General features: G+C 35.5%; 7 protein-coding genes and 2 long non-coding RNA genes across 13 annotated transcripts; 2 read left to right on the top strand and 7 right to left on the bottom strand.

Moving 5' to 3' along the window:
• Nucleotides 1-475: 475 nt before the first annotated feature.
• Nucleotides 476-4,185, top strand: LOC110847626 (organic cation transporter 1). 2 transcript variants are annotated; one of them, XM_035849608.1, is made up of 8 exons: nucleotides 478-1,979; nucleotides 2,118-2,173; nucleotides 2,243-2,375; nucleotides 2,461-2,506; nucleotides 2,601-2,691; nucleotides 2,769-3,065; nucleotides 3,161-3,204; nucleotides 3,264-4,185. In XM_035849608.1, exons 3-8 carry the CDS (start codon nucleotides 2,244-2,246, stop codon nucleotides 3,533-3,535), a joined length of 882 nt encoding a protein of 293 aa, XP_035705501.1. In that variant the 5' UTR covers nucleotides 478-1,979; nucleotides 2,118-2,173; nucleotide 2,243; the 3' UTR covers nucleotides 3,536-4,185. The 2 variants fall into 2 exon arrangements, with proteins under 2 accessions (XP_021950294.2, XP_035705501.1); XM_022094602.2 differs by having other exon boundaries at nucleotides 476-2,173.
• Nucleotides 2,329-2,939, bottom strand: LOC118434921. Its single transcript, XR_004834383.1, has 2 exons — nucleotides 2,798-2,939; nucleotides 2,329-2,699 (listed from the first exon to the last, which is right to left on the bottom strand). It is a non-coding gene; the product is annotated as an uncharacterized LOC118434921 (long non-coding RNA).
• A 151-nt stretch (nucleotides 4,186-4,336) lies between the features above and the next one.
• Nucleotides 4,337-7,059, bottom strand: LOC110847545. Its single transcript, XM_022094501.2, has 8 exons — nucleotides 6,775-7,059; nucleotides 6,626-6,710; nucleotides 6,449-6,543; nucleotides 5,362-6,362; nucleotides 5,218-5,288; nucleotides 4,932-5,151; nucleotides 4,810-4,859; nucleotides 4,337-4,681 (listed from the first exon to the last, which is right to left on the bottom strand). The coding sequence occupies exons 4-8, from the start codon at nucleotides 5,588-5,590 to the stop codon at nucleotides 4,562-4,564; spliced, it is 690 nt and encodes a 229-aa protein (XP_021950193.1). The 5' UTR covers nucleotides 5,591-6,362; nucleotides 6,449-6,543; nucleotides 6,626-6,710; nucleotides 6,775-7,059; the 3' UTR covers nucleotides 4,337-4,561.
• LOC118434922 lies at nucleotides 6,984-7,738 on the top strand. The gene is made up of 2 exons (XR_004834384.1): nucleotides 6,984-7,396; nucleotides 7,460-7,738. It is a non-coding gene; the product is annotated as an uncharacterized LOC118434922 (long non-coding RNA).
• A 122-nt stretch (nucleotides 7,739-7,860) lies between these two features.
• On the bottom strand, nucleotides 7,861-10,379 carry LOC110847567 (receptor-like tyrosine-protein kinase kin-16). Of its 2 annotated transcripts, XM_022094531.2 has the most exons (9): nucleotides 10,132-10,379; nucleotides 9,952-10,054; nucleotides 9,771-9,856; nucleotides 9,335-9,707; nucleotides 9,031-9,267; nucleotides 8,824-8,944; nucleotides 8,506-8,746; nucleotides 8,215-8,423; nucleotides 7,861-8,142 (listed from the first exon to the last, which is right to left on the bottom strand). In XM_022094531.2, exons 1-9 carry the CDS (start codon nucleotides 10,249-10,251, stop codon nucleotides 7,935-7,937), a joined length of 1,698 nt encoding a protein of 565 aa, XP_021950223.2. In that variant the 5' UTR covers nucleotides 10,252-10,379; the 3' UTR covers nucleotides 7,861-7,934. The 2 variants fall into 2 exon arrangements, with proteins under 2 accessions (XP_021950223.2, XP_035705500.1); XM_035849607.1 differs by lacking the exons at nucleotides 9,952-10,054; nucleotides 10,132-10,379 and having other exon boundaries at nucleotides 9,335-9,564; nucleotides 9,657-9,707.
• A 135-nt stretch (nucleotides 10,380-10,514) lies between these two features.
• LOC110846238 (ATP-binding cassette sub-family F member 1) lies at nucleotides 10,515-15,273 on the bottom strand. The gene is made up of 17 exons (XM_022092916.2): nucleotides 15,084-15,273; nucleotides 14,821-15,015; nucleotides 14,492-14,755; nucleotides 14,268-14,384; nucleotides 14,079-14,198; nucleotides 13,796-13,990; nucleotides 13,446-13,723; nucleotides 13,136-13,362; nucleotides 12,846-13,041; nucleotides 12,527-12,755; nucleotides 12,412-12,460; nucleotides 11,822-12,344; nucleotides 11,667-11,747; nucleotides 11,542-11,584; nucleotides 11,400-11,455; nucleotides 11,168-11,302; nucleotides 10,515-10,898 (listed from the first exon to the last, which is right to left on the bottom strand). The coding sequence occupies exons 2-17, from the start codon at nucleotides 14,996-14,998 to the stop codon at nucleotides 10,635-10,637; spliced, it is 2,955 nt and encodes a 984-aa protein (XP_021948608.1). The 5' UTR covers nucleotides 14,999-15,015; nucleotides 15,084-15,273; the 3' UTR covers nucleotides 10,515-10,634.
• A 285-nt stretch (nucleotides 15,274-15,558) lies between these two features.
• LOC110846783 (putative protein TPRXL) lies at nucleotides 15,559-16,988 on the bottom strand. Its single transcript, XM_022093624.2, has 4 exons — nucleotides 16,667-16,988; nucleotides 16,455-16,596; nucleotides 15,856-16,359; nucleotides 15,559-15,784 (listed from the first exon to the last, which is right to left on the bottom strand). Exons 1-4 carry the CDS (start codon nucleotides 16,703-16,705, stop codon nucleotides 15,630-15,632), a joined length of 840 nt encoding a protein of 279 aa, XP_021949316.1. The 5' UTR covers nucleotides 16,706-16,988; the 3' UTR covers nucleotides 15,559-15,629.
• Nucleotides 16,989-17,113: 125 nt separating this feature from the next.
• On the bottom strand, nucleotides 17,114-20,520 carry LOC110847588 (vascular endothelial growth factor receptor 1). 3 transcript variants are annotated; one of them, XM_022094557.2, is made up of 12 exons: nucleotides 20,233-20,520; nucleotides 19,976-20,165; nucleotides 19,150-19,905; nucleotides 18,947-19,080; nucleotides 18,716-18,857; nucleotides 18,424-18,648; nucleotides 18,216-18,363; nucleotides 18,057-18,141; nucleotides 17,855-17,988; nucleotides 17,590-17,790; nucleotides 17,402-17,510; nucleotides 17,114-17,338 (listed from the first exon to the last, which is right to left on the bottom strand). In XM_022094557.2, exons 1-12 carry the CDS (start codon nucleotides 20,269-20,271, stop codon nucleotides 17,288-17,290), a joined length of 2,214 nt encoding a protein of 737 aa, XP_021950249.2. In that variant the 5' UTR covers nucleotides 20,272-20,520; the 3' UTR covers nucleotides 17,114-17,287. The 3 variants fall into 3 exon arrangements, 2 of the variants coding, with proteins under 2 accessions (XP_021950249.2, XP_035705692.1); XR_004834404.1 differs by lacking the exons at nucleotides 17,114-17,338; nucleotides 17,402-17,510 and having other exon boundaries at nucleotides 17,653-17,790; nucleotides 17,855-17,966; XM_035849799.1 differs by lacking the exons at nucleotides 17,114-17,338; nucleotides 17,402-17,510 and having other exon boundaries at nucleotides 17,651-17,966.
• A 146-nt stretch (nucleotides 20,521-20,666) lies between these two features.
• LOC110846305 (beta-1,3-galactosyltransferase brn) lies at nucleotides 20,667-22,952 on the bottom strand. The gene is made up of 4 exons (XM_022093007.2): nucleotides 22,294-22,952; nucleotides 21,688-22,186; nucleotides 21,223-21,514; nucleotides 20,667-21,139 (listed from the first exon to the last, which is right to left on the bottom strand). Exons 1-4 carry the CDS (start codon nucleotides 22,470-22,472, stop codon nucleotides 20,799-20,801), a joined length of 1,311 nt encoding a protein of 436 aa, XP_021948699.1. The 5' UTR covers nucleotides 22,473-22,952; the 3' UTR covers nucleotides 20,667-20,798.
• Nucleotides 22,953-23,918: the final 966 nt, after the last annotated feature.

Here is a 23,918-nt window from a genome sequence, read left to right as displayed (position 1 = left end):
CTGATGTTGTTTGTAATATGACCATACTTGAAGACCTTGAAAAAGCGGCTATCCAGCATGTGGCACTTGGACGATGTACCGACAGGTAATAATTTACCTCACGGCTAAATGACTTGTATCTAACATAACTTGAATTTGTTCAGATTCTTGAAAAGGGCGGGTTGGACGCCGGACACGGGAAATGTCATACCTCTGTGCATGGCAACCGCTTCAAAGAGATGCCATTTCAAGTTTTACGCTAGGACTATGCTTGGTGGCGGAATTTCAACTTTTACTCGGTCTAGGGTTAATACTCTTACATGGGAAGATAAAGAAGTTGTTCATCGTGCAATCGTTGCCAAATTAACTGAACTACCTGATCCAACCCTGTACCGTATGTCGCAAATGGACCACTGGAAGGAGGATGAAAAGGTAGTGTTTAACAATTTAATATTGCTTTACTTTCCTAAAATAAAAATAAATAAAATATGTGTTTTTGATTTTCACAGTTCCAACTATTCTGGAATACAAGACGCCAAAGGCTGGTAAAGAGTGAGATTCTTTCCATCTTGAAAGATACTGAGGATACAATCAGAAGTGGGGCATGGGCTCAGGCAGAAGAGGAGGAGGACTGTGAGAATAGCGACTAAACATATCTGTGTCGTCCTCGCGACGTGAGGAAACCGCTATCGCAATACTTATTTATAAAAATTTATGAATCATCTTGGTACTGTTTTCTGCTGATGTATATAAGATCAAGATTCCTATACTTTTAACTTTTACATAATTTCCATTTTTATTTTCTTGACAACATAGTGACAAATAGAAATACACATTAGTTGGCTTGGGGAGTAGCGGAAAACCTTATGTTGGTGGGTTGGGAAAACCACTACTTATCACCCTGACCGGATTTTTAGATAGGCATATCGTTTAAAACATAAAACAATTCTTCCCAATACTCGTTGATTGGGAACGGCTCCCATAATGGTTCATTTAATTTTCATTTAATTCACTCCACAGAAACAAAATAAAAAGTTTAGGAATCTTGACATAATTTATGTTGTAGTTTTAGCCTTCTTTTGTTATTCCAACAATCGTTTTATCTTTATATTGGTTTTTGTCGTGAGCATTATGTATATTATTTATAAAAAGTGTAAATTGGATTAAAATCAACCATGAATCATTAAGGATTAATTCTCTTTTCCACCTCATAAAACGATGGAACATCTTCCCTTCCAAAAGCCCTTTTTCATTAATCGGTCCATTCCTGGATACACTACGCAGTGTCGGTCCCAGTACCAATATAATGGCCAGAATGTGGTTTTAATTCTGTCCACCAACGTCAGCTGGAAGTTGTCATACTTCATTAAGGCATCTGGAATCCATGACGTGTCCGCGTGAAATCCGTAAAGGTCAAAAAACCTGAAACAATTGTAATGTATTTTCCTTCCTATAAGTGCTTACACTTCTCCAAAATCACATTTGAGACATGCAAATATGTAATGATGCCTTATTATCAAGGGGGAAGGACACTGCCATCGAATAAAATATGAAGGCTTGTAATTAATTTTTAATCGTTTCTTCCTATTCCATTGTAAGAGGATTTCTTACCAGTTTTCCAAAATTTTAAGTTAAAAAAATTAATTTTAATGTTTGCCTACTCTTAAAGAGATTACACCAGACCTCCTCCGACGGTCAAACTAAATTTTCCCAGTGCACCATGTACGCGAGGACAGCGGCTCAATTATCAAATGTCCAAATGGGTGGGAGTACGATAGTACTGTTTTTCATATCATTACTCCAAGACGAAAGTATGGAGTTTGCTCCTCAAAGCAGTGGTGGCACTCTTGGTATGCAAATTAACTTTTGTGTGTGTGGTTCATGGGTATGTTATCAGCTCTCCATCAGTAAAGCACAGTAGTACAGAGTACGAGTCCACAATTTCATCTGCTTACAACTGGGTTTGCGAATTTGCAGACAACCCGACGGATGCCTTTACGGTAAAAATACAAATATTTACAAATTCAACTCGTCTAAAGATAATTCTTGATGCGATATGATTTACATGAAGTAATTATTTAGTGGTGTTTCGCTTCACAATGCTAAATATGAGTATGCATCAATATTTTATATTACAGGCCCAAGCATTTGGCAATGCTGTTGGGACTCTGGTATTGGGTCACCTTTCAGACAAGTACATAATAAAGTATAAAATTTTAAAGGAAAAGTAAATTAGCATAAATTCGATTAAAATTGTGTTCAGGATGGGTAGGAAACCAATCTTCTTTCTGACCATCCTCATAAATGTGGTGTTTCGCATGATAAGTTTCTTTGTTGTCCACAATATTGTAATGTTTCATATTACCCAATTTATTGCTGGGACTGCTTTTCCAATGGTAATTTGAAATACACTTCAGTTAATAAAACCATTAAGTATTACTTTCTAATAATTGCTCTCTCCTTGCAATGGGCAATATTAAGATGTTTATTGCCCCGTCAATGATCCTGGCTGAAATTTGCGACAAGGGTGAGTACGTTTGATATGACTTATTTACATATGTGTAAATGAGACCTCACCATGCCACGTTAGTCACTTTTCATAGTTTTATGTGTGCTTACAGAGTACAGAGGCCATGTTTATGCCGTGACGTGGATGATTTGGGTGGTCGGAATGGCAACTTTGCCACTGGTCGTTTGGTTTTGCAGAGAATGGTTGTCGGCTACAATTAAAAAATATTTATACAAAATAGCTGTTTTTATGCATAATAATAATAATATCACTAATTTAGGTTTCTAATTGGAGTTACAACCACAATACCTGGAGCACTGCTATTCCTCTACTGGTTTTACCTTCCCGAGTCTCCGAGGTGGCTTTTCTCCGTGGGAAAGTTGGAAGAAGCCGCCAGCGTCCTTCTGAAAATTGCAAAATCCAACGACAGGGCAGACCGAGTAACCAAAAAACAACTTGACAGCACTCTGTCACGTCTGTATAGTTTACAGGCCAAGTCTGAAGGCAGGACTGGGGTGTGGACGCTATTTAGTAGGATGAGACTAGCCAAGAACACGGTCCTTCTCACCGTCTGTTGGTCAGTTGGTGGTATCTCGATTAATATTTGTATTGAATGTCGTATTTTGTAACATATTGGTAGATTAATCTTGGCTACACCTGCCCTACATATAGGTCCATTAACATAGTGGTCTACTACGGCATAACGCTAAACACAAGTAAGCACAATCTTGCTTGAAATTGTATAAAATTTATCAATTTGTAATTGTAATACTAGCGCAAATGTCTGGAAATCAATTCGTGAATTTTTTCATGCTCTCTATAATTGAGCTTCCTTCTGGAATGTGTGGAGCATATCTTGTTGATCGTGTCGGGCGAAGATGGACCCAGGTCGTTTTCTTCTGTGGGTGCACTATGGCGTGTGTTGCCTCTGCAGCGAATGTGCAATTTTTGAATAATCCAGTAATTGAAGTTCTGGATAAAATATTTTTCGTATTTTGGATGGTGTTCATTGTGATTTTCCATTTGGCAGCTTTCCCTAGTTTTTAGCATTAACTCATCACAAACTATAAACATTTAAATATTGAATGGCTCTTATACATGTCGATCTGTAAAATAGATTTGTAGGTAGAATACTCAAATGTACCAATATGTAAAGATTTATATACAAATTATAATGCCAAACCAAAGAGGGGAAGTTGACAGTACTCGATTTTGATACCCATTAGCCGATGAATCTGTTAAAACCTCCAACTGGTTTTACTCCGTGGAGGTCAACCACACACCCCTAAAGGAACGAAAAACACGAACAAACCGTTTTTTCCGTTCAAACCATCGCCAAAAATCCAATTCTAGTCGGATTTTAAAAAAATTTATTTTCTTGATCATAGCTTTATGCTCCATATCAAACTCAATTTTTTCTAAATTTCCCTAGTCAAGAAATTTTTGAAAATATTATACAAAAATTAAAAAATTGAGTTTCATGTTGGATATGGAAAACAACTATCCAGAATCAGGAGAATCCGAAAATGATCACAATCGGATGAATACTAAATGTGAAGGAAAACTTTACTTTACTTCTCATACACCTTCCCAATAATATTTAGAACATATCCAAAGGGTATCAAAATCGGTACTGCCAACCTCTCCTCTTGAATTAGAGTAAATAATAAATATTTATAACCGTGTTTATAACCCTGCACGAAAAGCGAGCTATGTATGCAACTAATTATTAATACAAGAGGATGACCTTCCAGGCAAGCTAAATAATTATTTTCATCGAACTTGATTAAATACTTTAAACATTCTGCTTCTGGTTGGATTTTAAAAAAAATTATTATTCCACTAATATTCATGGTTCAGTTGCAATCGATTTGTATTTCATTTCCTTTTGTAAATTGCCACTATGTAGTCAGCAAAAGTAATTATTCATATGTTACATCGATATTTTATGACATTTAGGGATACAAATTATAAGTTTCATTCATGGAACAATTCTTCAACTTTTCCGCTGCCATTTAGGCCAATTTAATTCTGTCAAATATACCATTGCACTGTTTAAAGCATATTCAAAATTCAACACTTTTTACGGCTTGGATGCACCATGATCAGCTTAGGATCCAAACAAATGGGATTGAAATCTAAATCAGGCATTAGGTCATCTCCAACTTCATCCAAATGTTCTGGGAATAATGCCTAAAAAATAAATAAATATTAAATATTAATAAATATTAAAATAAATATTATTAATAAATATTATTAAATATTAATTATTAAATAATAATTATTAATAATTATAATAATTATAATAATAATAATTATACCTCCAAAGCCCGATAAGCCGCTACTTGTTTCGACCTTTGTTTGCTGTCCCCTAATATTTACAAATATAAATTGTATGGTGATGTTTTCTGAGAAATATTCAAAATTTTCAAATCTTTGACACCTTTTCCAGTAAATGTGCTTTCCGGCAGGTCAGGATCTGTTACGGTCAGCGTGGACAGATGAATTGGTGGATTGAGACATTGGTGATCACAGTCGTATGACGCATGACTTGTAAGTTCATTTAAAATTGAAACTGGGTTTTTATGAGGTTGAACAATTGTGGGTTTCTCAGTCGTACAGGGAGGACAATCTTCTCTCGGAGTAAGTCGAGTATCAACCATCTAACCAACCAAAATTTTCAAACAATTTCAGACGATTTTTCTAAACCAAAGTAAAGTAATGATTACCCTTGCAAACTTTTCAGAATCGCCATTTATCGGTTCTGAAGCAAACATTTGATTAACCAATTGATGGAAACCTGCAACAAATACCCTCAGATTTATTATGCTGGGTATTAATTGATAAATATACAGCATTGGATGAAGACTTACCCATCAGGGCTTGATTTTCCTGAATAAGTTGCAGATTTTCTTCGGCCATAAGCGCATTTTTATAGACCAACAGTGCAGAAAACATTGTGTTAAAAACGACAACGACCACCAAAATGACACATGTTAGTTTCAGAGATGTATTTTGGACCTGAAACTCTTGGTGGGTTTTAAGATATTTTTGCGTAATGTCCTTCGCCAAGGGGGAAATTCCTGGAAAGCTTTGCTTCATTTTGAATTTGATACCAGAAATCCTTGGTTATTATGTACGTGTAAAATTGCACGCTATAACTGAATAAACTAAAATCTGTGAATCAAATAAGTTTGAAGCAGTTCTATGTATTCGGAAATGAACGAAGTTTAACAAATCATTACTTTTTGTCGTTGCAGTCTTGTTAACCTATATTTCGAATTATCAACTTATTTGCATAAGATTTTATTGCTCGTATCGCAGCATATTTTGCCCAAAAAAAGTAGGTCAGTGAGATTGAAAGCCGACCGAGTCAACGGTATATCATCATTCACGTATGTAGATAATAAAATACAATAGGTGCACATGTTGTATTGAATTGATTCATCTGATCTGCATGACTAACATTAACTCTTGTATGCATAAAAGATTGATTGATAATTTATGACCTAGTCGAACATATTGAAAATAAAGTATATTTTTTCCGGAATTATTCATATATAGAAAATATAACAATTAAGTAAATAAATCTCTAACTTATGGATTAATAAGGACTTCGTCCAGAATACATGGTATACATAGTTCGCGCAATCACACCATCATGTTGAATCTCCTGAATTAGCCATCGAACAATTAGTAATGAATATACGATAAAACATGTCCACGAGATGTATAAACTGAGCATGAAAATAGTATAAATATCAAACCCAAAGACTGATAACAATGACAAAATGTCGCCAATTAAAAATAATACAACTAAAAATCCAAGAATTAGTCTGATGATAAACCAAACACGAAGCCGAGATTCATTCCTCTGAAAATTTGTCATGAAAATACATTTTATATGAATTCATCAAGTATAGATACCTATACATAAAGATTTATAAATGTTTCATGTACCTGTCTGGCACTTCTGTACATGAAAATTGCCAAGATCACATGAAACGCGATGAATACAATTTTTCCCACAAATCTGGACAGGGCAAATGGCCAAGCTAACAGGACATAAATGATACATTTATATTTACTTACATACGTAAAATATACTTCATCGACAAGCAATTTATCTACACTCACAAAAGGCTTCCAGTTCCGAGGCAGAGGCTATTCCATAATAAATACTTCTTAATGTGAAGCATATAGCCCAGATCAGGAGCAGTATCTAATGCAACACAAAAGTTTTAAAATCAGTACGACATAATCAACACAATGATTTATCCACTTACAATTTCAACAATTGCAGCCCATTCCGCCTGCATTTGAAGCACGGACATTGTGACCCCAAGAACTTTATATCGGCGTAGACTTATTAAATCTGTAGATATTTTATTAGTTTCTGTCAAAATATTTACATGTCACAAACAAATGCACGCAGACGAAGTTGAACCTGTGAGATACCGGATATCCGGCAACTCACCGTGCTTGCCATGCAGTTTATTATTGCCCGGAATCTGAGAGCCAGTCTAGCATTGGGAATTATTGGTGTGATGGAGATTATCAGAAGAGATGCGAAAGAAAACTAAAAATAACAGGATCTAGAAAAAAAAGTCAATGCTAACTAGATTACGGAGATGCTAAAAATATGTCTCCGATCTCTGGGCTCTCCACTCTGATGCTTGTCGAGAAGAAACACAGTGCTAATTAAACAAGTGTTGTTGCTGGTAAAGCAGAACCAGAATGAATTATTTCGCCATTTGCTATATACATAAGTTACTTAAAATGCTATTTCACTAACCCATGGCTTATGGGTTGGTTATAGATGGACATGTCCATTGATTAAATGGATACCTTTCAAGAGGAATACTATATTCGTGTACATGATGGTGTTTGGCATAGCATAATACGGCCGTAAATAAATAAATCTTGCACATGTTTGTATTTGCAATTTGTAATCAATTTCTCATGTTGCAGCGAAATGGAAGCTTAAACATACCACAAGCGTCACAAGCCCCTTAATTGAGGATCACGGTCTCTGTCACTCCCTTTACTGATGTTGTAAATACGAATGTGTAGCTAGGATGGGAGATGGGATAATAATAATGCAATTGCGACTGGCAGTTTTATAAGAGTCGTGTTTTGTTGGAAATGAGTGGGTGTTTCTGACCTTTGTAGTTTACTAGCTGTTGAATAATTAAAGATTTTATGTGGGTGAAAAGTGAAGGTAAATATATATTCGTTAAACAAACAAAGTGCGGTACAGGTTTAATTGTTATTCTATTCAGCCAGATTTCCAATATTTGCGAAGGATATGAACTTGGGAGTAGCTAGTGAACAATGAAATATTGATGCTAAATATGCGCATACCCAAAAAATAATTTTTTGTACAGTTTATGTTTATTCATATGTAAAAATTTCACAAATGCTAATTATATTACGTAAATACTAATTAAGCACTGCCAAGCGGAGTTGCAATGCAACTGCTGTCCGTCGAAATGTTGTCATCTGAAACACCACCCCCTCCGGTAACGTCTGCAAGATAATGATTGTCGAGAATCTTATGTTCCCTTAAGATACCCTCAAAGAAGGTACACAGCTGCTCTGGGCAAGGTCTTCGACTTGGATCATTGTCCCAACATTCAAGAAGTACTGTGTATCTATAAATTGTCAATTGACTAGATTTTAAAACCCACTATAGTTTATTTTAGTAATTGATTGAGACAACGCACAATTTATGCGGAGCGAATGCAGGTTTGTTCATTCTGAGACCGCGTATCAAATAGTTTACAAAATCCGGAGTCCATGATAAGCCATGAAATGGGACTGATCCCAGTGTAAAAATTTCATAAATTGTGATACCAATCGTCCAAACATCTGAACGCGTCGTAAAAGTCATGTCACGCAACGACTCGATCGACATCCAGCGCCAAAAACTTTGCTAATCATACCATTTTGATCTTTAGCTGTCACTCACATGAGGTATTTTGGTGTAAATATACTCATAAATCAATAACACTAACCTCTTCGGATGCATCATAGGAACTGTATCGATGCAACTGTGATGGCAAAGCAGGAATCGAAATTTTTGCCACTTTGTCTTCAGTCAAGTAGATGTTTTTGGTACAAATGCCTGCATGTACAACTCCAATAGAAGCCAGATATTTTAGAGCATTGCAAATCTCAAAACTCCATCGAAGCAATGAGAACGTCGTAACAAGGCTGCTTTTCAATGATACTTGTTGGACATTGCAATAATGTTGTCTGCAATCAAGTGCATTATTTTGTGTAGATATAATTCATATTAAAATGCTACAAATTCTATGTATAGACAATCATACACTGCGTAATCTCTGGACAAAGTTCCATTTCTCACCAAGTTCACAAAAGCCCCTCTGTGAGATTTCAGAAATTGATGAAAATTTCCATAAGGAAAATATTCCAGTATTATCATTATTTTTCCTAAATACACCAAATATATATTGCAATAATCCATATACATATAGAGACATTCAGAAAGTAGGCTAGTTAGGCTTAAATTAGCATACGTTGTGCAATATCGCAAGTCACGGCTCCTAACAGCTCCACAATATTCTCATGTTTTTGAACTGATGAGACATAGGTCATAATTTTGAGTTCAGAAAGGATAGCTCTGAAATGTGCCACATCCACATTATTCGTTGTTGTTTTGACTGCTACAAGGATTGAACTTCCGCTCGGAAGTTTCATGTTTCCTTTAAGAAGCAGAAGGTCACTCTCTGTTTTTTCCAATGGGTTTTCCTCATCTTTATAACAACATGGTATTGGTAAATAATATGTATTATGCACTAGTAATTACGTATTATCAATCACCAATGTTCAAGCAATCTCTGGAAATTTCAAAATATGTGTTGTATGGTCCATGTTCGGCCTTTTCAACGTCACCAAAACCCGGAGGAGGTTGAAAGTGTCGAAAGCTACCGTTGAAAAACATCTCCACTTCTCTGTCCTTGAGATTTTTGCTCGATGAATTTGACCTCCCAGCAAGTCTCAAGGATTTCATGAATTTCCAAACAATCATTATGGAATAGGGTCGATAAACGCTGGTAGCCACAATAATAAAAATAATCAACCCTGCCCTATTTCCATCATAGTAAATTGAAACGTGGACAATGCTCACGGCCATGCAGCTTACAAAAACTACGCTTATAATAAATATCCAGAGTTTAAACTTCCTAACGTTGCGCTGTGTTAAGAAAATTAACAAAATTGAAGTATAACGTAATGTTATTTGAGAAGTAAGACTTACAGAAATTTCAGCATTAAACAAAAGTATGGAGAGAAATATGGTTGCAACGGATTTAACGAGGTAAAATCCCCAAAATGTCTGCAAAACTTTGGGAAAAAAATTATGTGTGCATGATAGTTAACGAGTCAAAGCATTTTTCGTAAACGGGCAAGTATCGCTAACAGTAAAATTATGTACATACTAGATCCGTTTTTCGAGCAGGATTCGTTCAAGCTGGTCCAGTTCAGGTCCAGATACGTTGGAAATATCCGAGAAAGTTGAATTATCCAAATAATTGATAACGTCTGAAACCGTCGTACACGTGTTTTATGAGATGAGAATTTAAACAGGATGTTTGGATTCAATATTGGACAAATCTTACAATGTCAAAAAGTGCTATGAATTTTACAGCAAATGACAACTTGATTCCGCAGCACCAGACCAGATTTTTAAACTTTGAGAAATATACGTGTTTTGTGGAATCAGGACAAATATTTTCCATTTTGCAGATACGTAATCATTTAATTAGAGCACTATTTTTGTCATAATTAAGGAGAGTGTAAAAAGGATGATCAGGATTAGCGATGACAATTATTTAGGTTGGTTGCTCAATGCACACAATGTCGTATTTCATTCATAGTTTTCTAATTAACCAACTATGAGGAAACATGATTTGTTATTGTTTTGCATGTAATCTATATTTGCGGTTGGGAATTTCCTATGTATTAAAGATAAATAAAAAATACTTACGATAAGTGATCAACATATTTAGCTTCACATTTTTTATTTCATTTTAATATAACTTTTATTAATGACACAAAACAAAGCATATGAGAATTTTATATGTAATTGCAGAAGAAATTTTAATAAAATACAAAATTAAAATTACTGTTGATACGCAAGATTGGCTGCAGCACTGGGATTCGTATGAATCTCTTCGCCAAGAGAATCCAAAAGTTCTTTACGATAATCATCAAAGTCTCCATCAATTTCACAAATTGAATTATTTTCTATGACCCAAAGTTGGCAATTTGTTTCCCTAATTAATCTTTCGTCGTGACTAACTATTACAACTCCGCCTTTGAAGTCATTTAAAGCTTCAATTAAGGCCTCGATAGACTCCATGTCCAAATTATTTGTCGGTTCATCCTGAAACATCAAACAATTAAACCATTACAAAATTTGTTACATACGATAATACACATTAAGAGTAAAATTTCTAAATAAGGAAAATGTTCCTTTCCTATCCTGAGTGGCTAAAATATTGCAATATATTGCTACCACTCTGGCAAAAGCAAAAGGAAATCAATTTTGCACACATGCAGAAACCACAATTCATTTGTAATGAACTTGGCAATAAAGTCATGTTTGCAGATACCTACTTCAAAAATATCAAAAAGTGTTAAACATTCTCTTACCAATATTAAAACATCCGGACCATTCAATTTTAGTTCCGCAAGTGCAACTCGAGCCTTCTGTCCACCAGACAAGTCTTTCATTTTTATCGTATGTGCAAAGCCAGGAAGACCAAAAGATCCAAGTTCTTTCCTTGCCTGCAGCATAATTGGTATTTAAATATTCAAAAGGTCGTAAGACATGAAAATGATCGTGGTAACTGATAAATATTATAAGTATTATGTATGCACACACCTTTTCGTATTGCAAATCGAATAGTCGAACCAAATACTCAACAGGACTTTCTTCAGCTGAAATAAAGAAATAAACATGGCTTAACAACAAAGTAATAGTGTTTTTCAGACATTTAACTTTAACCAAAAGTGAATTTTCATACCAGTCAAATGTTCTCCAGAATGTTGATCAAATTTGCCCATCCTCTGAAAATGTAAGGATATAAGAGAATGTAAACACGTATAGTCTAAACGAATTATAACAAATTGTACATAAAACTATGCATACCAATCTATGATTCTTTCTCCATTCCCCTTTCGTAGGTTCTAATACTCCTGTCAACAGGTTCAAAAAGGTGGATTTTCCAACCTATAAAATTGGAATTATTAGACTTAAACTAAATTTTTTAAACCCTGTAAAATTTTAAAAGAGTATGACCGTACCCCATTCGGTCCAACAATTGCTATTCTCGAGTCCATATCGATTCCAAACTCAATCTCAGTAAAAATAAAGTCCTTAGCCGTTGGGTACTTAAATTTGACATCATGTAATCCTAACACAGGAGGTTGTAATGGAGGTGGTTCAGGGAAACGGAATTTTACAATATAATCTTTCGGTCTTTGAAGAAGTGTAGCAGTCGCAGCAGAATCTTCATCGTCTCGATCGTCTTTATGTCCTCCTTTGCCTTTCGTAATTTTCTTTTGTTGTTCTTTTTTTGTAATGATTTCTGCTTTCTTTGAGTTTTGGCCAGACCTTTTTAATTCTTTTAATTTCTTTTCCTGTTTGTCATAGTCTTTTTGCTGTTCTATACGCTTCTGCACTAACATTTTTCTGAACATTGTGTAATTCCCACGGTAGTAGAACAATTTATGCATGTCCAAGTGAATAATATCGGTGCACACGTTATCCAAGAATCCTTGGTCGTGAGACACAATTAACAAGGTTTTCTTCCATCCTTGCAAATAACTAGAACATAATAATAAAGGTAAAAACAAATAAGGTCCACAGAGGCATGGTTTTCAAATCATCTTACTTATCCAACCAAATGACAGCATTAAGATCAAGGTGATTTGTAGGTTCATCTGGGCATTGTAACATTTTAATTACAACTGAACATTATACAAATTTTAGTTGCATGACTTATTTACCAAGTAATAGCAATGTTGGTTCAATGTACAAAGCTCTCGCCAATGAAACTCTCATTCTCCAACCTCCAGATAATTTATTTGTTGGTCTATCCATCATTTCCTTTGTGAATCCTAAACCAGCTAAAAGTCGACGAGCCTTTGGTTCGGCTGCATCGGCGTTAATTGCCTTTAACTCTGTGTAAACTTCGTTTAGTCGCTCCATCATATCTTGTTGTTTTTTAAAATCCGTCTGCAAACATACCATAAATTTAAATAACTGGGACGTAAGGAACAATACACATTTTATGATTTTATGATGTTACTATTAGACATGCAGTACCTCTGTGTTTGACGCTTCTTCCAATTCTTTAGACTCTTTCAATAATTCAGTACGCTTGACATCAGCTTTAAGAACGACTTCAACAGAAGATGATGGTTCTGGAGACACTTCCTGTTCACAGTATAGTACATCGATTGACCCTGGAATTCGAAGGATCCTTGTAGCGATATGACGCAGTAGAGTAGTTTTCCCATGTCTTTATTTAGACACAAAAATAAACATTATTATTCAATTATAAATAAACGGACATGTGTAGTTATATTGTAAAATGGTTGAATTGTATTATTTACCCATTAGGACCAACAAGGCCATAATGCCTGCCGTTGGCTATTAGTAAGTCAGCATTAACAAACAAATCCTTTCCCTTCGCAGAAATATTGAATCTCTCTACACGGATGTCAACTGCGCCATCATCGACACTTTTCTCCACTTGAGAAACAGTAAAGTTTTCGCCCAACTCGCTATGTCCTTGACCCCCTTTCTTTGTCATTAATTCTGTCTGTTTGGCAAATTCCATCTGAAATCGGTATTTAAATTATCTTATTTATACCATTCATGTTGAAGGAATAATGAACAAAATATAACAAATCAAGTACTTGCCTCTTTTTTCAGTTTCTTCTTTTCTTTATGTGTTAACTTCTTTTCAGGCGCATTATCAATATCTAGCTGTTCAAGTTTTTCTGCAATGTTTTCTGAAATGTCCTCATTTTTATCATCAGGCTTGGAATCTACAGATTCCTCACTAGATAAAGTTGTTGCTTTAGCTGTAACATCCTCTGACTCAGACTTGGAACTTTTATTTTTATTCTCTGACAATTCTACATCAACAATAGGTTTTTCAGCCACTTGAGACACTGGTTTTGCAGGAGATTCCATTTCTACACAATATAATTGAATAATTGACATGAAGCATGGATCCGATAACTGAACTCATCATATATAATACTTGCCTTTGACGCTTGCAACACTTTCTAGTTTCTTTCCTATTTTATCTTCTTCAGTGTCGTCTGTCTTTTTCTTATCATTTTTATTCTTTGTCAGTTCTACGGATTTGGGAGGTGGTTCTTCTTCAGATACTTCATCGTCGTCATCATCATCCATATTTAAGGCCTGCCATTTGTTTTGAGGTGCCCTCACAATCGAATCTAACATATAAAGATGAGATAATGTGAATTATTTGATTAAAACTGCATAGATATATAAATAACTAAAATGATCAATGAAATGAACTACCTTCTTCTTCGGACTCAACTAGATTAGATTGAATCGGCTCATCGTCATCGCTAAAATCATCCTTCTTCTTTTTGTTTTTCTTTTTATTCTTGGTTGCTTTAGTTGGAATTGGTACCGCATCTAGAGCATAAATCCAAATTATAGATCATTCTTTTACAAGCAAATAAAACAAATTGGTCGTCAACTAACCGTGTTCATCGTCTGAACATTTCACTGGTGGTGGCGGAGGAACATCGTCGCCATCATCAGAATCATCTTTCTTCTTCTTGTTCTTCTTTTTATTTTTATTCCCTTTTGTAGCTGGTGCTGGCGTAATTAAGATTTGAAATAAATATGTTATTTGTGAATTTCAAACTCTGAATGCAAAAGTAAAAGTTCAACCAGTTAAACTTATTATTAAATCATACTCATACCATCGTCATCAGAGACAACGGGTGCTTTCGGTTGATGAGGGGTGTCCTCGTCGTCAGAATCACCTTTCTTTTTCTTTACTTTTTTCCCTTTCTTGCCCTTGGGAGCGGCAGGCGTAGGGACCGACTCCTCCTCTGAAACTTCGTCATCTTTTACCTTTTTACCCTTCTTGCCTTTGGCAGCGGCAGGCGTAGGGACCGATTCCTCCTCTGAACCTTCGTCATCTTTTACTTTTTTACCCTTCTTTGATACTTTTGTCGTGGGTTCTGTAAATTCGACACCGCCATTGAAAAATCTTATTCGTATTTACTAATAAGTACGTATTGGATACCTTGACTTTTATCCACCGGCGCTGTTACAATGGCAGTTTCTTCGTCAGAATCTTCATTCTTTTTCTTATTCTTCTTGTTTTTATTTCCTTTCGCAGCCGGTTGGGTGGGAGCTGATTCGTTTTCAGAATCGGGGAAATCATCCCCTCCTTTCCCCTTCTTGGTCTTTTTTGGAGGCATAGAATGTTTATCTGATCCTACAGGCGTAAATTTTGATAAAATCACAAATCAACAAAAATAAATTATTATAAAACGTCGTACTTACCTAGAGCTCCTCTTCTTGATTATAAAATTGTAAAAATATACTCGTAAATTACTGTTTGGATAAAAGTTTACAATATGTTATTGTGCAAAAGTAAAGCGAACGTTTTCACTTCTGTCTGACGTGAATCAGTCAACAGCAAAAATAGAAAGTCTACTAGGTTGCCACATGGGGTGAAAAGGTGGCACGTTTATGAGAGATCGACGAGTTGGAGTTTCCCACATTCTAAAATCCATGTTCATCTTGCATGGCATGGAAATGGATGCGTAACATACATTTACATTACTGGAGAAAGTCTTATCTGTTTCTAGTGCTTGGCTATAAATCAACTGCTTCGGGACCGTGTTGCGTAAGACGCCTGATGAGCCAAGCCAAGGCAACTATTTCGATGTTGATTATAACATGGGGGATATGAGGCAGCCCTTGGGGAATGGGGACAGGGGGTCAGAATTTTTCACATCGATCACACATGTGCATGTACAGCTTCTTAATTTATATTTATTAATAACTATATATGCAATCAAAAGAATAATGACGTTCTGAATGAATTTATTTGCAAGATGATTTTTTTGGTTCGGGGCATGCTTTGAGAAGTTTGTTCCAATCCGGGTTGACTTTCACTTGATCCTTGTAGGACGGGAAAAGATTAGCAATGGCCAAATAAGACACGTATGAATTTGCTTCATTCTTTTCATTCCCAAGTACTGAAAGTTTAAATTGAAAGCCAATCAGTTTTTATGAAATGATATCAACTGGACTATCCGGTAGGACTTACTGAATGTTTGAATTTGATAAGTCTTTTTATTCGAAGTCATTGTGAAGGTTAATATTGGCTGCAAAATTTTAGGAGAATTGCAAGTTTCCCAGCAGGAAATGTTAACATTGCTTATGAGCCCTTGGTCGTTAATTGATTGTAAAACGGTAAAACCAGGTCGTTGTGGAAGCTTCGTGGTGGGGATGGATGTCGAGGAGGGCTGATCTGCTTGAGTGGAAGGGGTACTACTTTCAGTTTCGTCAGGTAATTCTGTGGTCTGTGTCGTTTGGAAGGTTGAGCTGGGCGCAGGGCTGCTAGCAAAACTTATCGTGGTACTTATTGCTGGAGTATTTGTAGCAGACTGCGTGGATGTGGTACTTTGATTTGAAGTATCGATTGCAGTAGAAGAAAAAAATTCAGTGGGGCTGCTGGTAGAACTGCTAGTATTCGCGATGGGGGGAAGTCTAGTAGGGCATCCAGATGAAATAAAACTGCTCAGTGTAGATAACTGCTGCGAAATGTGAACTGCAAACATAGTATATCAATATCATGTAATAGAGCAACATGAAGATGCATTGAAATTTATAATTACGAATAAAATATAGCTCATGAAAACGTACACAATGTGTTGTAATTGCTACTTGATAGTGCCACAATGATAATGGGCAAAGACAGGGCGAAGAAACCATATCCAAATGCAATCCAAATTAATACTTGTCGTTGTTTGCCATTAATTTGAACAGAGTCGACTGTGTGAGTCGCCTGAAATGACCAATTTCAAATTAACAGTTGGATTATAATTATATTTATAGGATCAATTAAATTTACTTGCCTCGTATTCATTTGTGGAGATGCAATTCTGAGATTTCATAGTGTTTTAAGAGCCTGTACACACTAATTACATGAATTATTAGCACCAAACTATGAACGATTTCATATATCTTTCTTTCACGCTTTGAGATACTTTGTATCAATAAAACATTAGTGCAACAACAACCATCAATTTCAAGCCTCGTTTTGTTAAAGTCCTCTCCTCATGCTTCCTGGACAGATAAGCTCAAATGTTTAAAACTTATTCATGTGAAGTTTTGGTCGTTTTCAGCACTGCGGTTTAATGATAACAAAATCATGGTGCAACAAGGATTACAACACAAGCACACAACTTATCAATCAGTATAAGCTGGACTGATTAAGTTGCGGGCACATTATATTCGCGTCAAATAAAATTAAAAAAATGTTTAATGAATTCTAATTAATAATGTTGCACATTAAAATTCAATTTAAATTCTGAAAGCAATTTAATGTATAATTTATTCAGCTATTTTTTTCTAAATATAAATAATCTTTTATTTACGATTAAGGAGTAATCCTAATTTTTCATAAGTAAAAAATTCATGACACTTGTTAGTTTTATTGGAAGCTTCTATCTTGTTGCGGATGTACCAAAGAAAATTCATCTAAGCAAATATCCTGATTCATCATTCATTTCATCAACAGTATTGTTCTGAAAACATTAATCCGGTTATTCCAATTATAAATCTTATTAGCAAATAATTATTTGTCGTACCAGATCATAGGAACGATCGTGCATGAGTCCTTGAAAAAAACTTGCCAAATTTGTAAACGAAGGTCTTTCGTTAGGCACAGGCTTCCAACAATCGCACATTGTTGAGTATCTAAATTACGTAACTTTATGCACACGACCAGATCACAGATGGCATATTCAACAAAATAAATAATATTAATACGGATTACATTTCGGCAGTGGCGAAATTTGGTTTGCTCATTCTCAATCCATTTTCTAAATCATTGGCAAAGTCCACAGTCCAGCCCATTCCTGGATAAGGGGTATCTCCATAAGAGAATATTTCAAAGAGCAGTACTCCGTAGCTCCATACGTCAGATTTCGTACTAAATGTCATGCTTTGAAGTGATTCGATCGCCATCCATCTCCAACTAAACTTTCAGATAAATTTTCATTTAGTTGATGCTTCATATGCTTGTTTTAACTATTTTTTACGGTAAAGGTTCTTGGTGCTTCTTGACATAGCTCGTATACTCATACATACGACGAGATAATCCAAAGTCAGTTATCTTTGTAGTTCCATCCACAGTTAACAATATATTCCTTGCTGCCAAATCCGAGTGAATTATCTAACTCGTTGTTTAATTTAAATGTACAGTTTGGAAAAAATAAAGCAATCAAAAAGTCACCTACATACCTTTTTTGAAGAAATGTGTTCCATCCCGCATGCAATTTCGTACGACCAACGTAAACAATTTTCTGTTGCATTCTTTCCAGTGATCCTAATCAGAATAAGTTTATATGGATTAAACTTGTTCCACATTTTGTGTTATTCGCTCAAAGAAGAAATAATTACGCATTATTTCCTGGGACATTTATGTATCGAACAGAGTCCTCATTTTTATTAGTAATGATCGGCTGTTGCGACAAGTTGGCTTTATATTCCCGAAGCCGTTTCTCTAAACTTCCACCCAGACAGAGTTCGGTTGCAATCATAATCATACCTATGTAAATACTTTAGAATTGTAAATAAAAAAATTCCCCTTGCATTTGTGTCGGCAGACCTTTTCTAATTTCTCCCGTACAAGCACCAATAATCGATACCACATTTGGATGTTTCCCAACATGAATCATTATTTTTATTTCCGAAAGTAAACTTCTTGCTGCTGTTGCTGTACAATTAGATTGTGTCAGTTTGCAGGCAACGTCACGATATACGCAATCCTGGCCTTCAACTTTGCCCATGTACACGCTCCCGAACGCCCCGCTTCCCAAAAGACTGGAAGTATCTGTCCATCAGGTTTTTTAACTTTAGCAATGTATTAAATAAAAGGAGAACCATGTAAGTATTTCTACCTATTACTAAGTTTTTTCTTGGTATTTCGTAACTTCGGTCATACGGAAGTCGTAGGGCGTCTTCTGTGTTTTCATCCATACCCACATCGGATTGTATCCCTTTTTCGAATGCTTCGATTTCAGCTTTAGTCAAGAGCTGATTCTAAATAAATCAGGATATATGCATATTAAACGAATAATAAATATTTATATACTTATGCTTAATCGCATGTAACGTTTTGTAAAATTTACTTTAACATCAACCAAATTTCTGTAAAGAAACACCAAACCACAAAACATGGCAAGAAAAACAAGCGATCCAATTGTTCCCAAGATGATGTCCACCGTGTGGTCAGTAGTTGGTTCTATAGGTTCGGGCTCAACATCTAATATATAATAGCAGTTGGATATAATGCCGATAAGATTTTGTAATAATAGTTAAATGAACATTTTACATGCAAACTTTTCTACAAAGGCTTCATGGTCACTCGAGTCGTTCTTAACTCTTTTCCACCATCCAAAATGAGGTTCATGGGACGCTATCGAGATTTTCCAAGGCTCGTCAAATGCAGTAAACATGTCGACTCGAAACTTATTAATTTTTGCCCATTCGCCCATTTCTAACCAAAACTTTACGGAAGTATCGTAATTACGTTGACCATTTATTTTATCAAAACTTGCCCATCCAGTCTCCCCGACCACGTAGAGATCAGGCTTAACTGACGCGAGTTCTTTCTGAATTTGGAGCAAATATTCACCAACCAATCGAACCTCGGAAGACACATTTTTGGCCGTACTTGTAGGAAGTTTCTGACAATTGATGAAATCAATGAGATTTACCAATTCTCGCCCAAGAACCGAGTGTGATAAGGCGTCACAATTACTCGTTCGCACTCCCAATTGAAGTGACATGTTGCGTGCTTTCATGAAATTGTCTTTCAAGAGTTGGACAACTCTGCTCAACTGGTCATCGCTATAAGTATTATAACTCGTGATAATCACCCCGTTAACTGTTCCCTTAAAATTGTTGTTGGCTACTTCCGCGACGCTAAAGGCGTTTTCAATCTCTCGGTTCATAATTTGGTCATTGGAATTGTACCAAGTCCCAAGGTTGACAATTAATTCTAGAGCATTCATTTTCTTGTTGACGTAACTTGCAGCTACACCAGAGAGACCACCAGCGTGCCCTTCGTTCCAATTGTTCATGCTACCTTCATATTTAATTAGATAATTATAAACGGTAAACTAAAATATGTTATTCTAAATATATGTTGGACTTACTAATCGTTCCCATGCCGTAAGTTGAGATCCATTTAAACCGTTTCGTGACGACGAGCAACATGTCTTGGACGTCATCAATTGTATAATCATGCCGATCTTCATGATATTTAGTGTACGGTTCATAAACTACTCCAACGTAGTTTTTGTCAAAGTCAATAACGGGCTGAGAAGGGAGGGATGATGATAAGCCCTTAATATACGAAATTAAATTGCGTACTTACAAATTTAAATATTGAATTGACACTTTTTTCACAAACCTTCTCTAGGAATAAGATAAGTATGAGAAAGTGTAGCATTATTTATTGCTCTCCTATGTATGAAGATTTGGCTCTTCACGAACAATAAGACCAAGACCTTTCTACGCCTTTTAACTTACAAAAGTAAAATTATTCATCTACTGTCGTCATTTGTCATACAATTCAATGTGCTATCAACAGGACATGTACCTAAATACATATCGACATCGACCATACTTCCTGAATTAAACCACACCAGAATTTAATAAGTCACACATAAATAAGTTATTATCTATCAATACGCATATTATGTGGTCAGTTTTAGTCTTACTTTCATTAACCTTTCATTCACTCAGTGAATTTCACTGATATAAATAAGCAACGACATAAGCAATATTAATGAATGAAAATATACAGAAATGTAGCTCTCTAGAAATATCGCAAAGAATTTCAGATTCAGTAGTTTAATTTATATTTATTGTAAATAGTTGTTGATATTTTTTGTAATACAGTTACATATTGTTGAGATTCATGTATGTTTTAATGGACGGAATAAACGAAAATAATATTATTCGATCATGAATCATTTAAGCATTGGCGAGCTCTTTCTGCATATTCCAAAATTGCTTGAGACCACTCGGGTCGTCGAAATTATTGGCAGTTATCACATATTTGAAGTCCTTGCTCCCATACGGATTGTGAACAAGGGAAGGATCCCGTTGGAAGTATTTTGAATGGAAGGGGTCGAGTTCCATTTTCTTTGCGCAAATTCCAAGAAATACGTCATCCAAGCGCAAATACTTTGTGTAAAATGAAGCATAATGAAGTTCGATAACTGCCGATTTCGATAATACAATGGCTTCGGATGACACGAATGGCGGCATTTGATTGAATGAATATTCTTCGAGACCCAAATAATACTTTGTCCCTGCATTAGTATAAAAATATATTATTATAGTTAGTGATCCATTCTGGTGTTTTTTTAACTTTCAACTTTCTTCATAGACTAACCAATTTTGTAGCGATGTGTGTTAGCAAACACAACATTTCCTGCGTACAAAAGTGCATCCTCGGAGAGATCAATGTCAAAATCAATGGGTGAATTTTTCCACACTTTAGTTGGCTTCTTTGGCACGCGCAACTTATTCACTTGTCCGGCTTTCTCCGGTGAATACGTTCCATCAGAGGCCAAGTGATTAAGTTCTCTGTAATTATGGTTATCAACGATTGAACGAGAAACTCGCTGGTGAAAGTTTTTATGGTTCCTTCGATCATCCAACTCCTTTTGCTTTTCCCAGTAATTCTGCGCATAGAGTACATCAATTATTATAGCTTTTAGGTGTGTATAAATTGATTGAACTAAAAAATCGTAATTTTTAAAAAAGCTACACAAATAACAACAGACACTAGTACAGAACAAAATATATATCGCTACATTGAAAATATATAATTATGTACATGTATTTTTAGATTTACCGGATATTCAACAGGGTGTCGAACAAATTTTAACAAATTTTTGATCGACACATACATGTCGTCAGTCACAATGAATGCAAATCTAAATTGATTGCAAGTCTCGACCAACCATCTCAACCCCATTTGAATTTTGATCGTACTATTAAAATCTGTATCATGAAAATCTCCTTGAACAATATCACCAAATTTTATAATCTCATGTTCTATGGCTTCGTCCAATGTGGAAGTGTCAATTTTCTCCTGTCCTTCGTGTACAGGATCGTCCAAGTTCTTTTCGAATCCGAGTAGAAAAACGGTTTTTATTGGAACGTCAGAAAATCTTTTCGGATAACCCCACGTCTCTCGAATTACTGCTCTCCTCTCAAAATTGCTTGGGTTCGATTTGACTAATATTATGAGACGATAAGACGTGGAAGTGCAACCTTCCTCTGCTTTGGATAAATAGATGAGATTCGACCCGACCTCATTTATTGGCTCAACTGGAACTGGTTCATGATTCCTAGATATGAAAATAATAGTTATGACAAGAGTATATGAAGTACTTAACATGGTTAATTGTTGGAAAAGTAATTTTCAAACAAAAATGATATGAAAATCAAAACTCACTTGAACCTGAGAACCATGGTCTTAAAATCTTGGATATCCAGAGGATAAGAGAACTCTTTTGCAAAGTCTTTCTCCAAAAAGTGCCTATGAACCCCGGTCAAATCAGAAATTAATAAAATGCACCCCACAGTGCATACCAGGACGAAGGAGCGTTTAATTGAAATCATTTTATATTTCATGGGTATCTTGTTGTTCACATTTTTATGTGAGGTTGTTATAATGTAAAGAAATTCCTGTGTTCAGTAATACCAATCTCAAATTTTAACAAGGTTTAACTAAACAACAAACGTGTGCGATAATATAAAGCCAAAAACAGTGATAATATTGTTGTGCTACGAATATACATGATCTATGATTATAACACACTCGTAGTATGTTCGTAGTAGACGAGAATCTAAACAAACATGTGCTTTTATATTCTGTATCTGCAGTAAGATCGGTAAAAAGCGTTGTGGGGAAAGCAAGACGAAGTTGTTGAATAGGAAAATGACCCATTATTTCCTGCTTACAACGACTTGACTTTTCAATATTAATTATGCATGACTCATCAAAAACACTATGTGACATAATAATTTTGAAGCATTATGTGGTAAACAAATCTTTGTATTTAATGATATCCGTGATGCTGTAAAGAGTGACTTTGGTTTTGATTTGATTTGAGTGCTGCTGCGTGTTCAACTTTCTCCGGGTTCTAAAAGCTCACAGCATGTGCAATTCTCAGCAGCATTAGAGCTCCTACGTCGTATTCGATTTGACCTTCAACTTCAACGATGTCCTGTCCTATTCTCAAACAGTCTTGGCTAATATGTAAGCAGAGCTGGGCCAAAAAGCCGCAAACACTTTGGTCGAAATCGTCACGTTGAGAGTGACGGCGAAGGGTTTTCACTCAAAGTAAACTTTTCTTCCTCAATCGATGTACGAAGTTCACGAACTAGAATGTTGTAGTATTCGTATCAAAAGTTCACATAAGTATGTGAATTATATGCAGATTTTAATTGCTAATTAAGGCAATCCAAACAAAGGCCAAACTTGCATAATCATTTCGAGAAAATATTCATATCAGTAAGATTCAGCCAGTCGTAAATTACGCCATAAATTAGTTTGCATTTCAACCAAAATCCAAATACTCTTGAAGGAAGAGCCAGACTGTAACAATCCACGCCGAAATGTTCCGGTTATTGTTATATTTTTAATATGCTCGTCAATTGTATGCTGATGATGATAAAGAAATAATAAAAGAAGTTGATGTGCGGAACCTGAAATTCCATCGTTTTTTATGCAACACCTCTTCTTCGAAAGTATCAGTATCGTCACACCCTTGTCGACTTTTTTAGAAAACGCATATTTTTCACATTAATACATCCCCGAAAAAATGAATTATTTTAATCTGAATTTGCAAATGTTCACATATGTCTCTGCCGCCCCTGTCCCCTTTGGTTCGTATGCTGTCCGTAGAGGAGCCATTGACCCTATTTCCATCACATTGAACATATGATGGGGTGAATGTTCGGGCCGTGCACAATTCCTGTCATTCCTCAAAGTAAAGTTATCCCCAAATTTGAATATTTATTGCTAATGTTTTTAATGCATCCAACTTATGAAGTATGAAATTTAAAAATATGATG

Source organism: Folsomia candida, unplaced genomic scaffold, assembly GCF_002217175.1.
Source record: "Folsomia candida strain VU population unplaced genomic scaffold, ASM221717v1 Fcan01_Sc003, whole genome shotgun sequence".
Taxonomy (NCBI): domain Eukaryota; kingdom Metazoa; phylum Arthropoda; class Collembola; order Entomobryomorpha; family Isotomidae; genus Folsomia; species Folsomia candida.
This window is presented reverse-complemented; position numbering and strand designations above follow the sequence as displayed.

Excerpts from the sequence above, each read along its gene's own strand:
- LOC110847626 (XM_022094602.2), top strand. The coding sequence starts at position 2,079 with ATGCTAAATATGAGTATGCATCAATATTTTATATTACAGGCCCAAGCA. Across the intron at positions 2,174-2,242 it reads TTGGGTCACCTTTCAGACAA|GATGGGTAGGAAACCAATCT; the intron begins GTACATAATAAA and ends AATTGTGTTCAG. Across the intron at positions 3,205-3,263 it reads CGGCATAACGCTAAACACAA|CGCAAATGTCTGGAAATCAA; the intron begins GTAAGCACAATC and ends TTGTAATACTAG.
- LOC110847545 (XM_022094501.2), bottom strand. The coding sequence starts at position 5,590 with ATGAAGCAAAGCTTTCCAGGAATTTCCCCCTTGGCGAAGGACATTACG. Across the intron at positions 4,860-4,931 it reads AAGCACATTTACTGGAAAAG|GGGACAGCAAACAAAGGTCG; the intron begins GTGTCAAAGATT and ends TGTAAATATTAG. Across the intron at positions 4,682-4,809 it reads CGGCTTATCGGGCTTTGGAG|GCATTATTCCCAGAACATTT; the intron begins GTATAATTATTA and ends TTTATTTTTTAG.
- LOC110847567 (XM_022094531.2), bottom strand. The coding sequence starts at position 10,251 with ATGGAAAATATTTGTCCTGATTCCACAAAACACGTATATTTCTCAAAG. Across the intron at positions 10,055-10,131 it reads TCATAGCACTTTTTGACATT|ACGTTATCAATTATTTGGAT; the intron begins GTAAGATTTGTC and ends CGACGGTTTCAG. Across the intron at positions 9,857-9,951 it reads CTGCTCGAAAAACGGATCTA|TTTTGCAGACATTTTGGGGA; the intron begins GTATGTACATAA and ends TTTTTCCCAAAG.
- LOC110846238 (XM_022092916.2), bottom strand. The coding sequence starts at position 14,998 with ATGCCTCCAAAAAAGACCAAGAAGGGGAAAGGAGGGGATGATTTCCCC. Across the intron at positions 14,756-14,820 it reads GCCGGTGGATAAAAGTCAAG|AACCCACGACAAAAGTATCA; the intron begins GTATCCAATACG and ends TCGAATTTACAG. Across the intron at positions 12,461-12,526 it reads ACCAACATTGCTATTACTTG|ATGAACCTACAAATCACCTT; the intron begins GTAAATAAGTCA and ends TACAATGCCCAG.
- LOC110846783 (XM_022093624.2), bottom strand. The coding sequence starts at position 16,705 with ATGAAATCTCAGAATTGCATCTCCACAAATGAATACGAG. Across the intron at positions 16,597-16,666 it reads TCTCCACAAATGAATACGAG|GCGACTCACACAGTCGACTC; the intron begins GCAAGTAAATTT and ends TGGTCATTTCAG. Across the intron at positions 16,360-16,454 it reads TAGCAATTACAACACATTGT|TTCACATTTCGCAGCAGTTA; the intron begins GTACGTTTTCAT and ends CTATGTTTGCAG.
- LOC110847588 (XM_022094557.2), bottom strand. The coding sequence starts at position 20,271 with ATGCTACACTTTCTCATACTTATCTTATTCCTAGAGAAG. Across the intron at positions 19,906-19,975 it reads TTACGGCATGGGAACGATTA|GTAGCATGAACAATTGGAAC; the intron begins GTAAGTCCAACA and ends TTAAATATGAAG. Across the intron at positions 19,081-19,149 it reads CTTTGTAGAAAAGTTTGCAT|ATGTTGAGCCCGAACCTATA; the intron begins GTAAAATGTTCA and ends ATTATATATTAG.
- LOC110846305 (XM_022093007.2), bottom strand. The coding sequence starts at position 22,472 with ATGAAATATAAAATGATTTCAATTAAACGCTCCTTCGTCCTGGTATGC. Across the intron at positions 21,515-21,687 it reads GACACCCTGTTGAATATCCG|AATTACTGGGAAAAGCAAAA; the intron begins GTAAATCTAAAA and ends CTCTATGCGCAG. Across the intron at positions 21,140-21,222 it reads CACACATCGCTACAAAATTG|GGACAAAGTATTATTTGGGT; the intron begins GTTAGTCTATGA and ends ATACTAATGCAG.